Source organism: Elephas maximus, chromosome 3 (assembly GCF_024166365.1).
Source record: "Elephas maximus indicus isolate mEleMax1 chromosome 3, mEleMax1 primary haplotype, whole genome shotgun sequence".
NCBI lineage: Eukaryota > Metazoa > Chordata > Mammalia > Proboscidea > Elephantidae > Elephas > Elephas maximus.
In genome coordinates this window covers 96,292,490-96,310,773 of record NC_064821.1, presented here as the reverse complement: position 1 = coordinate 96,310,773, position 18,284 = coordinate 96,292,490, and the positions used below count along the sequence as shown (strand labels likewise).

General features: G+C 38.6%; 1 protein-coding gene across 1 annotated transcript in view; it reads right to left on the bottom strand.

Moving 5' to 3' along the window:
- SCP2 (sterol carrier protein 2) overlaps positions 1–18,284 on the bottom strand; it is a 159,946-nt gene that overhangs the window by 33,389 nt on the left and 108,273 nt on the right. Inside the window, exon 12 of the mRNA XM_049879258.1 lies at positions 7,275–7,428. Within this exon, the coding sequence (XP_049735215.1) occupies positions 7,275–7,428 (154 nt within the window). The remainder of the gene's footprint in view (positions 1–7,274; positions 7,429–18,284) is intronic.

The window sequence follows — 18,284 nt, the reverse complement described above, 5'->3', positions numbered from 1 at the left end:
GTGAAACATTACTAACAATGCAGAAGAAAAACTAGATAACTGGGAGCTCCTAAAATTCAAACATCTATGCTCATCCAAAGACTTTATGAAAAGAGTAAAAAGAGTACCTACAGACTGGGAAAAAGTTTTTAGCTATGACATTTCCAATCAGTACCTGATCTCTAAAATCTACATGATACTGCAAAAACTCAACTGCAAAAAGACAAATAACCCAATTAAAAAATGGGCAAAAGATATGAATAGACACTTCACTAAAGAAGACATTCAGGTAGCTAACAGCTATATGAGGAAATGTTCACGATCATTAGCCATTAGAGAAATGCAGATCAAAACTACAATGAGATTTCATCTCACTCCAACAAGGCTGGCATTAATCCAAAAAACACAAAACAAAAAATGTTGGAAAGGCTGTGGGGAGATTGGCACACTTATACACTGCTGGTGGGAATGTCAAATGGTACCACTTTGGAAATCGATTTGGCGCTTCCTTAAAAAGCTAGAAATAGAACTACCATACGATCCAACAATCCCACTCCTTGGAATATATCGTAGAGAAATAAGAGCCTTTACAGGAACAGATATATGCACACCCATGTTCACTGCAGCACTGTTTAGATGGAAGCAACCAAGGTGCCCATCAACAGATGAGTGGATAAATAAATCATGGTATATTCACACAATTGAATACTACGCATCGATAATGAACAGTGATGAATCTGTGAAACATTTCATAACATGGAGGAATCTGGAAGGCATTATGCTGAGTGAAATTAGTTGCAAAAGGACAAATATTGTATAAGACCACTATTATAAGAACTCAAGAAATAGTTTAAACAGCGGAAAATATTTTTTGATGCTTACAAGAGGGGGGAGGGCAGGAAGGTGGGAGAGGGGCATTCACTAATTAGATTGTAGGTAAGAACTACTTTAGGTGACGGGAAAGATAACACACAATACAGGCAAAGTCAGCACAACTGGACTAAACCAAAAGCAAAGAAGTTTCCTGAATAAACTGAATGCTTTGAAGGCTAGCGTAGCAGGGATGAGGGCTTGGGGACCATGGTTTCAGGGGACATCTAACTCAGTTGGCATAATAAAATCTATTAAGAAAACATTCTGCATCCCACTTTGGAGAGTGGCATCTGGGGTCTTAAGTGCTAGCAAGTGGCCATCTAAGATGCATCAGTTGGTCTCAACCCATCTGGAACAAAGGAGAATGAAGAACACCAAGTACACAAGGAAATTACGAACCCAAAAGACAGAAAGGGCTACATAAACCAGAGACTACATCAGCCTGAGACCAGAAGAGTTAGATGGTGCCCTGCCGATGACTGCCCTGACCGGGAACATAACAGAGAACCCCTGAGGGAGCAGGAGAGCAGTGGGATGCAGACCCCAAATTCTTGTAAGAAGACCACATGTAATGGTCTGACTGAGACTAGAAGGACCCCAGTGGTCATGGCCCCCAGACCTTCTGTTGGCCCAGGACAGGAACCATTCCCGAAGCCAACTCTTCAGACAGGGACTGGACTGGACAATGGGTTGGAGAGGGATGCTGGTGAGGAGGGAGCTTCTTGGATCAGGTGGACACTTGAGACTATGTTGGCATCTCCTGCCTGGAGGGGAGATGAGAGGGTAGAGGGGGTTAGAAGGTGGCGAAGTGGACAAGAATAGAGAGAGTGGAGGGAGGGAATGGGCTGTCTCATTAGGGGAAGAGCAATTGGGAGTATGTAGCAAGGTGGGTATAAGTTTTTGTGTGAGAGACTGACTTGATTTGTAAACTTTCACTTAAAGCAAAATAAAAACTAAAAAAAGTAATTTTTAAAAAGTGGCTACTGTTACTCTTAGCGTTTAGGAAGAAGACAAACTCCTACATTTTAATCAAATCTTCATCCTTAAATCTAACCCTCTGCCAGTAATTGGTATGTCCTAACTCGGGATGCCAAGCAATGCATGTAAGTCCTGGGGAGTGATAAAGCTCCTCTGCAATCAGCATATCCCCTTGACCTCAGAGAGTAGGCACATGGCTCCAAAAAGCTGAGAGGTGAAAGACAAAAAGGAAACCTCACAGGAAAACAGGTGTGCTGTGACCAGATCCTCCTTGGCCAAGCTGTGCACTTCAATAAGTTGGATGTGTTCCCTATTATGTACAAAAAATTGAAGTTCATTTTTTCCAAACCCCTACGTAATGTTTACAATTTACTAAATGAAACCATCTTGACCATTTAAGCAGTGACATGAACTGGAGAAATGGGAAAGAAAAGGAAAATGCACAGGGCAATCAGAAATTCTGATTAACAACAATGTGTACCAGGTATTTTTTATTTGTTAATTCTTGAATCCCTGAAATAGCTATTTTCACTATTTTCTAAATGAGGAAAAGGTTAACATGTCCAAAGCAAGTGGTGTGATCAAAAGTTGATTGGGTTCTCTTTCTACTGATCAAAACTGCCTCTCTGATAATGTCAGTCTATAAAAATTTTCTTTCAAATGTGGCACATAGGTGGCATTTAAGTCACTTTAGAACTTCTTTATTGTAACTGATAACTAATGGCTATGTTAGTATGGAGAAAAATAGAAATCACATAAGATTATTCCATGCATTCCTTGGAAATCTATTTTTAAATTAAACTAAAGCAGTGTGTGTATGTCTGTGCTAGGAAGTTCAACACTGTTCCCATTTATTGGGAAGGCCTAGAAATAGTAACGATGAGCACACATCTAGTAGCCACATTGTGGTTTTTAAACATCATTCTCTTCTTAAAAGGCACCAGGGCTCCTTGGAGAAATGTCTGATTCTAGGGCTGAGGCAGGGAAAGTACAGGATGAGCCTGGAACGTCTCTGGAACCAAAAAGTATGGAAGTACTACAAAGAATCATGAGGATATATGAGTCAGCTTGAAGAGGCTCTCACTGGCCAAACACGGACATTTTGAGCATCATAATATAATACTAATGTATTATAACCCACTAAATTCATGAGTTCATATGATACACATACATGTAAATAAATAAATAAATGGAAGAAAAAGACTCTTCCCTACAGCAGAATGCCAATTAATAAATATAGAAGGAATGATGAAGTCAGAAAATCACCAGTGGCTGCTGAAATCATCAATGGATGCTAAAATGAATGAATAATGGCTGAGAGTTGACGATAAGCAGGCTATTCACACAACCTCAAAGCATCTCACCACAAATTACTAACTACACAGAGAAAACAGCAACTTTACATTGGGAAACATGGTAGACGCTACCTGATGTGATCAAACCTACCATCACCAATAGGAGACAACCAACATCATGTGCCTCCTGATATGATACACTGAGAAAGTCACAAAGTCACTTTAGTAGTTATGCCTACATTTGCAGAATCTCAAATATATTATGCTAAGTCAAAGAAGCCAGACTCATGGGCATTTTTATTCCATTCACGTGATGTTCTGGAAAAGGTAAAACTATAGGGACAGAAAACAGATCAGAGACATTAATCACGTTCATCATGTTGTGCAACCACCACCACCATCCAATTTCAAATTTCTCCATCATCCTTACGAGAAACCCAGTGTCCCCTAAGCAATGACTCTTCCTCCCTCCTGCCCCTGGTAATCACTAATAAACTTTGGTCTCTGTACATCTGTCTGTTCTAGATGCTCCATATAAGTGGGATCACACAATATTTAATCCTGCTGCCACCTGTTTTTGTAAATAAAGTTTTACTTGAACATAGCCACACCCATTCATTTGTATTTTGTCTGTGGCTGCTTTCATGGTACACAACAGAAATGAGTAATTGTGACAGGCCATATGTCCCACAAATCCTAAAACATTGACTATCTGGCCCATTACAGAAAAAGTGTGCCCACCCTTGCTCTAAGCAACAATTCTCAGTAGAGTCAGGTGTGGAAGAATGTGCCAGTGATACTCCCCTGAAGTATTACACCACAATGGAAGGGGGAAGACATGGGTGGTTTTAAAAAGCTTATTTGGTATGCCTACCTTTTCTATAACATCAAGTACAATAACTAAAGTCCAGCAAATCTTCTTGGCTAAACAAAATAAAATCAGGAAGTATTACATGTGAGGAGCACATGTTTAAAAGTTGAGAAAATCTGCCCTAGAAACTGTAAAAAAAATGTCTGCTAGTAAGACTATCCTTTGTGTGTTTCCCATCCAATAGAGACATGCCCTGTGGAAGCTGCTGCCAAGGCCAACAACGACAGTTGCTAGAAGAAACCTCAGGTTGGTCCTCAAAAAGCCCTCCTAAGAAGGGAAGAAAATATTAATAGAAGCAGAAGACAGTAGATATTTTGTTTCCCTCCCCCAACATTTCTATTTGTACCTCCCCCAACAATTCCCTCCTCCCACTCTCTGAGCAATTTGATACAAATCTACAGCTTCAGATATACCTACATGCTGAGGACCCCTAGTCCTACATTTCCAGCCTAGCTTTCTCTCCTGAATTCTAGATCTATACAGTCTCCTGCCTACTGAGACATTTCTATGTAGATGATCCATAGCACATAAAAGCAACACGTGTAAAATGCAATTTCTCCTCAAACCTTGTCCTCCTCTGGTGTTTTCCCATGTTAGGCCATGGAATCACTATTACCCAGTCATGACAAATAAATACATCATCCTCCACTCCTTCCTCACCCTTCAAATCCTGTTGGTCACAGCTCTTAAATTTGACCTCTCCTCTCCATTTCTACTGCCCGCATTGCCAACACTAACTATTTCTTACCCGTACTACTGTAACGCTACCTAAGGATTCCTGGTCCACTATCCAACTAGAGGGAATGCCAGACCGATCTACCCCATGTGCAATATAGTATCACGTGATCTTTTGCTAAAACCCCATATTCTTGGGCCTAGCATTTGCAGCGTTTTGTAGCTGCATCTCTTGTCACTATACACTACTAACTCTGTCCCTCCACCCACAAGCACAACCACTCACCAAACCTCCTTGTAGTTTCAAATTTCTTTATCTTTTTATGTATATAGGCCTACAGTGCCCTTCCCCTACCGTTTACTGGGTAATCTTAGTCATCCCAGCTCAAATTTATCTTCTTCATAATAATTTCTCCCTCTGTGATTCCATAGGAAACGCTGGTGGTGTAGTGTTTAAGAGCTATAGCTGTTAACTAAAAGGTCGGCGGTTCGAATCCACCAGGCACTCACTGGAAACTCTATAGTGCAGTTCTTCTCTGTCTTACAGGGTCGCTATGAGTGGGAATCAACTCGACGGCAATGGGTTTGGTGATTCTACAACATTTTGAAAAAAGTATGTCTGCTTTCCCCACATCTCAGAGGCTCATGCAGGGGAGGCCTAAGCGTGCAGTGGTTGTTCCATCAAAGTTAGCTGAGTAACGGCAGATCAGACCACGTGCAACAGGTGCCTTAAAATTACTTTGTTTAAAACCAAACTACGAAAGCATTTTCAAATGATATTTCCATCATCAGAGTTAGAGTTCCTTTCCCAGCTTTGGCTTTTGGAGTGAGTTATATTCTATTACCAAAAGTGCCAATAATATCTGCAATAATATTTCAAACTAATTTCTTATCAGTCATTAATATATCATCTGGATTTTTTTCATGCTTCTGATTTTCCAGAAATATCAACCCTGGTTAATGTGAACGATTCTTTCTCCCAATTATTTATTTAGTCTTTTGAAAATAAAAGGTCTATAAGAATTCCACATTTTAAAAAGAATCTGTTGCTAAAAATTTGTAACTGTCAACTCTGAGCAAATTACAGAGCTACACTAATGTGCTATGATAGTTCTTTATAGTTTAGTTTTTCTGAAGGTTTTCATCAACTCCAAATATGAATTGGATGGAATCCCAGAGGACAGTACAGAAGCAACAAAGCAGATTTAGGAGGAAACTTAAGATTTAATACTTTTTTATTCAATTCAATTCAGTAACATTTACTTACTATGAGAGACCTCTAGGGTGGAGAGAAGTAAGTCACATTCTAAGGCCTCAAGGATTTCATGTAATAAAGGGAATAAAAACAAGCTAACTGTACTGCAACCAAACCAAAACTGGATAGGGACCTATGAGGACAAAGCACTGTGATATTTAAAGGGAGACAGTACCTGAGATGGATCATAAATAAAAGATAAGAATTTTTACAATAGAAATGATATTCCAGGCAGAGAAAGAGTGAGAGGGTAGAGAAGAAAAGGCCCAAGAGCTTGTAAAAGGTGGAATATAATGGATTCTATAAAAGAAATGTATGAATAGATGGATAAACAACCCCCAACAATTAAGGGTAAAAAAAAGGGAGCCAACAAGTGTTAAAAGCTGCAGTATGGTTAAAGAGAATGGAGACTGAAAATAAAGACAAGGCCATGCAATTTCACAGTCACATCACTGGTAGTTTTACCTAACCTCAGCAGAGAGGTAGGAAGCTAGATTGTGCCAGGTATTCCAGCACAGAAAAACAAAGGTGACTCACTGTAGAAGGTTCATCATGAAAAAGAATAAGTAAGGCAAGGAGAAAAACAGATTTTTTAGAATAGGGAAGACTTGAACATGTTTGCTGCCAGACGGGAAGGATTCAATAGAAAGGGAAAGACGGCAAGATTGAAAAGGGTAAGGATATACTTAGACCAAAGTTACAGAAAGTGCCTGCCAACAAAGGCATGTTAAGAGGAGAGCTGGGTCTTAGAAAGGAAAAGAGGCTGTGTTCCTCCAGGAAAAAGGAACACTTCTCAGAGAGTTGAGCAAGGAAGCTGAGTGATCCTGCAATGAATGGGAAAGAAAGTGCCTGGAGACTCAAGGAGAGCTGGCATTTGAAAAAAAGATAGTCAGCAAGAGACAAAAAGGCTTCTAGCAGCAGTGAGGGCTTAGCTGGATTCAGAAACATAAATTTTCAAAGATGCAATCAGCATATTTCATGACTTTTAAACAACCTCAGAAGCCTGGACGGCTAGGGTGACCACGAAAGCAAACTTTAGGAATGGAAACAAAAAAGTGACTTGTCTAAATTACTCAGGTGGCAGGGCTGGGACCAGTACCTGGCACTCTTTCACCATGCTGCCTCCTCTTTCTGAACAAAATTGTCCTAATGTTAAAGTTAAAACTTTTCTGGTTAAGTTTAAAAGCTAATGACTAGTTTTAAAGCAATGTTATTAAAGCAGTGTAACGAGGTTACTCCCTCTGTATAGTAGTCAGACAATGAAACTAGGACTTTTTACATGTAAAACGTCATCAACTGTGAAAACCATAAAGATTAACTGCCAGACCAAACCCAGAGTGCCACTTACCTGGCAGCTTCAGGAAAACCCATCTTGTACAGTGTTACAACGACAGCTCCTCCAATGCCCAAATTATGTTGCAGAGCAATCTTTGCACCAGGAACTTGCCTTTTTCCTGCTTCGCCTCTCAGCTGCCAGCAGAGTTCAACACACTGAGCCAGACCTAACAAATCGACCAAAGAGCAGTCAGATTCCGTAGGTTTAGAAAGCAACCCTAACCAGCTTTCTCAAGCCAGAAAAGGCGAACGTTTGCTTTTGACTTCATTAAAGCATTTAATTAGGCCGAGCTCCACATTTGCTTAAATAACAATGTCTCTTACAAGCAAAGAGGGCTTTGCAGCTAGTTATTCCCTACCCTCTCCAAGTAATCGCTGTATTTAGGCTTAAGAAATTCTTTGAACTCTTTAAACTTTATGTATCCTTATCCAACCTGTCATTTTCTAGAATGTTAAAAAAGAAAACTCTGAATATACAATTCTCTGACCCAGGCAAAACAGCATACAAATACTTTACCAAATTTAACCCTTTTTAATTTATCAAAAGAAAATAACCTAGGATTTGGGAGCTCACTTTCCCTAGGAAACTTACCTGCTACGAAGAACCTTTCTATTACTTCCCCAAATTATTCCCAACAAGACAGAACTCTTTTCCACCTACTCACAGGTATTCACAAGAATAGCCTTGGATTCTCAAAAACAGCATTTTGTCCCCTGGGTAGTAAAATCAAAGATTTTAGAGCTGGATGGAACTTAATGATGTAATCACCGAGAAACAGGAGGATTATTTGTGGGTACACTGGAGCAGGCAAATTACAGAGTTGGAATTAGAACCCATTTTTCTTGACTTAACATTTATTTGTCTTTCTACCAGGCCAGCTACTCTGGAGAGACCTGAGTTAAGAATGTTCTATCAGGATAGGCTGTTTTCACTGTCCTGGAGCAGATCTCCAGAGTTCTACTTACAATGTCTATTCTTCCACCCCACTCCCCAGTCACAACTTCTGATTCCTGAGTACCTGTGACAGCTTCCTGTATAAACCCCAACCTCCCCAAGAAATTTAATTGCCACTTCTCATTTCCAGGCAGTATCTATATATTTGCAGAACATATACATTAAACACTGTTATAAAATAGATAACTTGACATCCTGTAATGATTTCTTAAATTGTGAATATTTTGAAAATTAATAAGGAAAACCAAGTGAATGATTCTATTACTATCCTAACTTTGGGGCAATCAATTGTACTGTAAGTCTGCCTTATAAAAAGGTTCAAAATTTAATGAGTATAAAATTGGTAAGGCAGAAGTAAAACTATCCCTATTCACAGATGACATAATCTTATACATAGAAAATCCCAGTGACTCCACAAGAAAGCTACTGGAACTAACAGAAAGATTCAGCAAAGTGGCAGCGTGCAAGATCAACACACTAAACTCAACCGGATTCCTCCACACTGAGAACTCCAAAAAGGAAATCAGGAAAACAAGAACATTTACAATAGCCCTCAGAAAGATAAAACACTTAGGAATAAATCTAACTAGGGACATAAAAGACTTATACAAAAAATACAAAACACTACTGCAAGAAACCAAGACCCAGACAAAAAATATAAAACACTACTACAAGAAACCAAGACAGACCTACATAAATGAAAAAACATGCCATGTTCATGGATAGGAAGACTTAACATTGTGAAAATGTCAACACTACTCAAAGCAATCTACAGATATAATGCAATCCCAATCCAAATTCCAACAACAATCTTTAATGAGATGAAAAAATTAATCACAAACTGTATATGGAAAGGAAAAGACCCCAGATAAACAAAGCATTATTGAAGAAAAAGAACAAAGTAGAAGACCCCACAATCTCAGAACCTACTATACAGCCACGTTGGTCAAAATGGCATGGTACTGGTACAATAACAGACACACAGACCAATGGAACAGAACTGAGAACCCAGAAGTAAATCCATCCACCTATGGACAGATGATCTTCGACAGAAGGATTGAAGTCCATTAAATAGGGAAAGGAGAGTCTATTTAACAAACAGTGCTGGCAAAACTGGATATCCATTTGTAGGAAAATGAAACAAAATCCATACTTCGTATCATACACAGAAAACCAACTTAAAATGGATCAAAGATCTCAATGTAAAACTTAAAAATATAAAGATCATGGAAGAGGAAATAAGGCCAACACTAAGGGCCCTAACATAGAGCATAAATAGTATACCAAACACCAGAAGATAAACTATATAACTGGGATCTTCTAAAAATTAAACACTTATGGTCATCAAGAGACTTCACCAAGAGTAAAAAGAGAACCTACAGACTGGGAAAAAATTTTTGGCTATAACATATCTGACAAGGGGCTAATCTCTAAAATTTACAGGAAACGTCAACACCTCAACAACAGAAAAACAAACAATCCAATTTAAAAATGGTCCAAGGAAACTAATTTGCTCTGTAAACTTTCACCTAATGTACAATAAAAACTTTTTAAAAAACGATAATAGAAGTTGAAGAAAGAAGTACACCACAGTGTAGTTCAGTACCTGGAACACAGCCGGAATTTAATGCTAATTCATTAAATTTTCAATTTTTTAAGGAATCTTAAATTTATTTCTAAGTATTTTATTTTCTAAATAACTTTTCTAAAATGCACCATATATTTTGCTACCTTATTAAAGAGGATAGTGTTGATTTAATATTTTCTTGAAAATTCAAAATAATAATAACTCCAAAAAAACCCACTCCCCTCGAGTTGATTCTGACTCATAATGACCCTACAGGACAGAGCAGAACTGCCCCATAGAGTTTCCAAGGAGTGCCTGGTGGATTCCAACTGCCGACATCTTGGCAGCTGTAGTGCTTAACCATTACACCACCAGGGTTTTCCAAAGCAATAATGGTGAACAAAAATTATTTATTGTACTATATCAGATGACAATGGCATCAGGAACTATTGAGTTAAAAAGCCTATTCGCCCCTGCATAAGAATCTCCAGCTGCTTTTGAAACTACTTCTGTTTCTTACTACTCACGTTATCAGAACTGTCAGTATGTCTGCCTGTAGACCCTTTTCCCAGTTCTTCTAGTTATTTGCTTCTAATCTGCTGAGACTTGAAAAACCTAATTTGTTGGAATAATTTCTAAAATTAAGGAATAAAAAAGCTCTTACTAAAAGCCTGGGAGATATCTTGTGAGTTAAGTACATATATTTTACAGGATCGTGTGGCATTTTCAAAGCTCACAAGCCTTTTTGCTTACTTTAGGGTTGGTTGGTTATGGTAGGTTCCTGCTTCCCAAGGAGGGACCTATGAAAAGCTAGTCCCATGAGATGCTCCATGGAAAAAGAATTCTATATGTTAATAAATGTGGGAAATACTTCACATTAACACTCGATCCTAACCCCAATCCTTACAGCCACCCCAGCCATGCATATAAAAGGGTGAGCTGGCCTGCAGAAATAGATAAAACTTGTTTCATTTATCTATCCTGGGGTTTCCCAAACTTTTTCAAGAGGTCTCTGCAGACAAATAACATCTATTAACCAGCCTCAGAAGTCAGAATTTCTTAGAACAATATCTGGTCTATACAATTGTATCTTTTTTTCATAGCACTCATCTCTATTTGAATTCATATTATTTATTTGTTTCTTGTTTATAGTCTATCAGGGGTCAGCAACTACAGTCCATGGGTCAAAGATAGCCCCACTGCCTATTTTTGTACAGACTGTGAGCTATAAATGGTTTTGCATGTTTAAATCGTTGGTAAAAAGAAAAATAATACTTTGTGGTATGTAAAAATTGTATGAAATTCAAATTTCAGTGTCCATAAACAAAATTTTATCGGAATACCAAAAAAAAAAAAAAGGGCAAAGGACATGAAGATACACTTCAACAAGGAAGACATTCAGATGAATAACACGTGAGGAGATGCTTGTGAGCATTAGCCATTAGACAAATGCAAATCTAAACTACAATGAGATACCACCTCACCCCAGCAATAATGGTATTGATTAAAAAAACAGGAAAAACAAATGTTTGTGAAGTTGTAGGGAGACTGGAACTGTTACACAATACTGGTGGGAATGGAAAATGGTACAAACACTATGGAAAATGGTATGGCGCTACCTTAAAAAGCTAGAAATAGAATTACCATATGATTGAGAAATCTGGCTCCTAAGTATATATCCAAGAGAACTAAGAGCCATAACATGAATAGACATGTGCACATCCATGTTCACTGCAGCCATCAATGGATGAATGCATAAACAAAACGTGGTACATACATACAATAGAAACTATACAATGATAAAGAATAATGATCAATCTGCCGAACATCTCACAACATGGATGAATCTGGAAGACATGCTGAATGAAATAAGTCAACTACAAAAGGACAAATATTGTATGAGACTACATAAATAGTCAAGAATAGGTTTACAAACATAAAGAAACATTCTTTGATGGTTATCAGGGATGAGAGGGAGAGGAAGGGAAACCACTAAGTAGGTAGTAGACAAGTGTTAATTCTAGTGAAGGGTAAGGCAATACATGATATGTGAGCGGTCAGCATAACATGACCAAGGCAAAGGGAGACACTGAGAGGTATGCAAGAATAAAGGGCATCTAGAGTAAATGCTATAACATATACAATTCTGCAATAACAATAATAACAATCAATAATTTGGGAGTAGATACATAGGCTAATATCTATGCTACTTAGGCGAGAGGGGTTGTCCATGAGTACACCTGTGTATACACATAGGTATGGTTCTGGGTACCTCCATACATATTTGTAAATGCTGCAGTTACTCACATACGTAATAGAGCATATGGGGGTACAGTTATAGAAACTACTTAGACATCCGGACTGAACTACTGGACATGAAGGCTAAGGATCAGAGCCTTGGGGGACATCTAGATCAGCTGGCGAAACACAATTCATAAAGATAATGTTCTACATCCTAGCCTGGTAAGTTGCATCTGGGGTCTTAAAAGCTTGCGAGTGGCCATCTAAGAAGCAACTATTGGTCTCTTCCCATCTGGAACAAATGAGAATAAAGAAAACTGAAGACTCAAGGAAACAATTAGTCCATTGGACTAATGGCCCACATGAACCACTGCCTCCTCTAACCTGAAACCAGAAGAACTAGATGGTGCCTGGCTGCCACTCTGACTATGATCACAATTGAAGGTCCTACATAAAGGGATAAAAAATGTAGAACGCAGTTCAAATTAAAAAAAAAAAAAAACAGACTTGCTGGTCTGAAAGAGACTGGAAGGAACCTCCCAAAACTACTGCAATAAGACAACCTTTTAACTTGTGACTCTAGACACTCCAGAAACCATGTTTCAGCCAAATAATAGATGGGGCTTTAAAATCAACAATAACATCCAAGAAGAATGTGCTCCTTAGAACAATCAACTATGTGAGACCAAAAGGGCAACATTTACTCAGAACCAAAGGTAGAAATACAGGGAGGGCAGGGAAACCATACTAATGGAAACAGGAACCCAGGGAAGAAATAGGGGGAGTGATGACACACTGCGGAGATTGCAACCAAGATCATGAAACAATTTGTGTGTGTAAAAATTATTGACTGGAAAGTTAATTTGCTATGTAAACTTTCACCTAACACACAATAAAATGTTTTAAAAATTTTAATGAGTACATAAAGCAGAATTAGTAAAACTGGTCTTATATATACACGGGTGAGAAAAATCTGCTAGCTGTCTTCACAAAAGAATACACATCACAAAAATTTGAGAAAATATTCACCTTCACCATCAATCAAATCAAATAGAAACATACCATTTTTAACCAATCAAATAGGTAAGGATATTTAAAAATAAGAATAACCAGTGCAGGAAGACTATGGCGAAACAGCCACCCCGTTACAGCACTACCTAGAGTATAAATTGGTAAAAACTATTTACAAAGCAATGTACAAAGTTATTAAGAGCCTTTCAGATACTTTAAAATTCATTCTGTGAAAATAAACGTAAGCAAAATTTTACATACAAAGCTATCCATTCGCCACATTGCTTTAACAGTGAAAAACTGAAAATAATCTCAAAGTACTAGGGAAAGGTTATATAAATTATCACCTATCCATATGACGAACTACGATGCCATTTTAAAATGTTCATAAAACTTTCAACAACACAGAAAAATACTTATGATATAATCCTAAGTGAAAATGCTACCAATTGCATATTTGCTTACTTATCCATCAAATATTTACGTAACACCTATTACGTGCCAAGCACTGCATGAAGCTCAGGAGATCCAGCAATAAACAAGACAGGCATGGTCCTTTCCCTCATGCAGCTGGTAGTCTCAGATATAAATATGTAGGCATTCATAATATATCCTGATAATTCTACCACAGGTGTAATCACAGGTGCTGTAAGATACAGAGGAGGCAGAGCCAAGACGGCGGAAAAGAAAGATGCTTCCAGCAAGCCCTCTTTACAACAAAGACCCGAAAAAACAAGTGACAAGTTAGGAGCCCTGAGCACCAAAGGTAAGCTTAGAAAAAAACAGAGGGGCAGGGAGAGGAACAGAAGGTTCAGAAGCGGAGAGGAGTTACTGGACCCGAATCGCCGAGAGCCCTCAGGCACCATTCCCGGAGCTGCAGTGGCAGGCTGGAACTAGCCTTCAGCCGCAGTTTCCTCAGGCAGAAGCGGCCAACCACACAGCCTACTCATACCTCTGGAACCAGAGAAGAACAGTGCTTTTGGCAAAACCTAAGTACTTCCGTATACTTTACTGCGTCCCCCCACGCCCAAGCCCGCTTCAGCGCCTGAATTCCCCGGGCCTGAGACAGGCCCTCTTGAGCGCCTAGAGCCATCCTCCCGGCCTTGAAAATGGAAAAAATTTGCAATTTGGGGAAAAGATAATTTGTCAGCTCCACTAACCGGGAGGTCAGGGCAGAAGCGGCTCCTGTCCAGGCATAAACAGTCCATGGACTTTGAGCACCTTTCCCCTCTGCATGGACCTGTGTGGGCCTATTTCAGGGGAACAGGCCCTTGTTGGCAGACTCCAACCGTTTCAGCTGTGTGGTGGAGAGGAGGGTGTTTGATGTTTGACATTGCTTTGCCTATTTAAACAGGGTCCTCACCTACCCACATCAGGGGCCTAAGGACTGGTAGGTCCACTCAGGTCACCCAGCCACCCACAACAGGAGTCCAAGGATAACTGGTACCTCCCAGTCCTTACAACCAGAAACACTGGGTGCCCACGGTTCGTCTGCAGAAACCACCCACCTGCATGCTCTAAGGAACAGGGATGTGCTTTCCTCAGAGACACTCGGGGGTCGGTTCTCAGCCCCCTGCCTTGTTCAGAGCATGACCCCCTACTGCACTCAGATACCGGTACATGCACCAATCACCCCTGCCCCTCTAAGACTGTATGACAGAGCCTGTACCACACACTTGATGATCAGCTACCTGGTCATCTGAGCTCAATTCATACAAGAAAAGTGAATGGACTCCTACACTGATATACCTGATAACACTTCTACCCAGCTGGGGACAGGACATCAGAGCTCCAAAGGTGAAAATAATCAGGCTAGCACTCAAGCAACGCATTTGGGCATATCAAAACAAGACAAGAAGCTATGACACTGTAAGCAAGCATAAACTAGTACAATAACTTATAGATGGCTTGGAGACAAGAGTCAATATCAAGTCACATAAAAAAACAGACCATGATCACCTCAACAAGCTCTCAAAACAAAGAATCCACGGATCTTCTAGATGAAAGTGCACTCCTGGGATTACCAGAGCCAGAATACAAAAGATTAATATACAGAACCCTTCAAGACATCAGGAAGGAAATGAGACAATATGCAGAACAAGTCAAGGAACACACAGATAAAGCAATTGAAGAAATCAGAAAGATTATTCAGGAACATAATGAAAAACTTCATAAGCTGGAAAAATCCACAGACAGACACAATCAGAAATTCAGAAGATTAACAATAAAATTACAGAAGTAGACAACTCAATAGAAAGTCAGAGGAGCAGAACTGAGCAAGTAGAAGCCAGAATTTCTGAACTTGACGATAAATCACTTGGCACCAATATATTCGAAGGAAAATTGGATAAAACAATTTTAAAAAATGAAGAAACCTTAAGAATCATGTGGGACTCTATCAAGAGAAATAACCTACAAGTGATTGGAGTACCAGAATAGGGAGGGATAACAGAAAGTACAGAGAGAACTGCTGAACATTTGTTGGCAAAAAACGTCCCTGATATCGTGAAAGATGAGAAGACATCTATCCAAGATGCTCGTCGAACTCCACATAAGGTAGATGTTAAAAGAAAGTCACCAAGACATATTATAATCAAACTTGCCAAAACCAAAGATAAAGAGAGAATTTTAAGAGCAGCTAGGGATAAACGAAAAGTCACCTACAAAGGAGAGCCAACAAGCATAAGCTCAGACTACTCGGCAGAAACCATGCAGGCAAGAAGGCAATGGGATGACTTATTTAAAAAATTGAAGAAAAAAAATTGCCAGCCAAGAATCATCTATCCAGGGAAACTGTCTCTTAAATGTGAAGGTGAAATTAGGACATTTCCAGACAAACAGAAGTTTAGGGAATTCGTAAAAACCAAACCAAAACTACAAGAAATACTAAAGGGAGTTCTTCGGTTAGAAAAGCAATAATATCAGGTACAAACCAAGACTAGAACACTGGGCAGAGCAATCAGAAGTCAACCCAGACATGGAAATCAAAAAAAAAAAAGAAAGAGTAAAAAAAACAAAACAAAAAAAAAGCTCAAAACAGGGTAACAGGGATGTTATTATATAAAAGAAGACAACATTAAAATAATAAAGAGGGACTAAGAAATGTAATCATAGATGTTCCATATGGAGAGGAAGATAGAGCAATACAAAGAAATAAAAGTTAGGTTTAAATTCAGAAAAATAGGGGTAAATAATAAGGTAACCACAAAGGAGATGAACTATCCTACTCATCAAACAAAATAGAAGAAAAAAAAAGAGAGCAGAAACAAAATTAACAACCGTGAATATGAGGAAAGGACAATATATAAAGATAATCTATTCAGCACATAAAATTAAGTGGGAAAAAGAAACTGTCAACAACACATAAAAAAAGACATCAAAATGACAGCACTAACTTCATACCTATCCATAATTACCCTGAATGTAAATGGACTAAATGTACCAATAAAGAGACAGAGAGTGGCAGAATGGATTAAAAAACACAATCCGTCTATATGCTGCCCACAAGAGACACACCTTAGACTTAGAGATGCAAACGAACTAAAACTCAAAGGATGGAAAAAATATATCAAGCAAACAACAATCAAAAAAGAACAGGAGTGGCAATATTAATTTCCAACAAAATAGACCTTAAAGTTAAATCCATCAGTAAGGATAAGGAAGGACACTATGTAATGATTAAAGGGACAATATACCAAGAAGATATAACCATATTAAATATTTATGCACCCAATGACAGGGCTGCAAGATACATAAAACAAACTCTACCAGCATTGAAAAGTGAGATAGACAGCTCCACAATATAGTAGGAGACTTCAACACACCACTTTCTGTGAAGGACAGGACATCCAGAAAGAAGCTCAATAAAGACACAGAAGACCTAAATGCGACAATCAACCAACTTAACCTCACAGACATATACAGAACACTCCACCCACCAGCAACCAAGTATACTTTCTTTTCTAGTGCACATGGAACATTCTCTAGAATAGACCACATATTACATCATAAAGCAAGCCTTACTTAGCACAATCCAAAACACTGAAATATTACAAAGCATCTTCTCTGACCATAAGGCCATAAAAGTGGAAATCAGTAACAGAAAAAGCAGGGAAAAGAAATCAAATACTTGGAAACTAAACAATGCCCTGCTGAAAAAAGACTGGATTATAGAAGACACTAAGGATGGAATAAAGAAATTCAGAGAATCCAATGAGAATGAAAACACTTCCTATCACAACCTTTGGGACAGAGCAAAAGCAGTGCTCAGATGTCAATTTATATCGATAAATGCATACATCCAAAAAGAAGACAGGGCCAAAATCAAAGAATTATCCCTACAACTTGAATAAATAGAAAGAGAGCAACAAAAGAAACGCTCAGGCACCAGAAGAAAACAAATAACAAAAATTAGAGCAGAACTAAATGAAATAGAAAACAGAAAAACAACTGAAAAAATTAACAAGACTAAAAGCTGGTTCTTTGAAAAAAATCAACAAAATTGATAAACCACTGGCCAAACTGAGAAAAGAAAAACAGGAGAGGAAGCAAATAACCCAAATAAGAAATGAGATGGGTGATATTAAAACAGACCCAACTGAAATGAAAAGAGTCATTATCAGATTACTATGAAAAATTGTAGTCTAACAAACTTGAAAACCTAGAAGAAATGGAAGGATTCCTACAAACACACTGTCTACCTAAACTAACACAAACAGAGGTAGAACAACTAAACAGACCCATAACAAAAGAAGAGATTGAAAAGGTAATCAAAAAACTCCCAACAAAAAAAAAGCCCTGGCCTGGACCGCTTCACTGCAGAGTTCTACCACACTTTCAGAGAAGAGTTAACACCACTACTACTAAAGGTATTTCAGAGCATAGAAAAGGACGGAATACTCTCAAACGCATTCTACGAAGCCAGCACAACCCTGATACCAAAACCAGGGAAAGACACCACAAAAAAAGAAAACTACAGACCTATATCCCTCATGAACTTAGATGCAAAAATCCTCAACAAAATTCTAGCCAACAGAATTCCACAACATATCAAAAAAATAATTCACCATGACCAAGTGGGATTCATACCAGGTATGCAGGGATGGTTCAACATTAGAAAAACAATTAATGTCATCCAGTACATAAATAAAACAAAAGACAAGAATCACATGATTTTATCAATTGATGCAGAAAAGGCATTTGACAAAGTTCAACACCCATTCATGATAAAAACTCTCAGCAAATAGGAA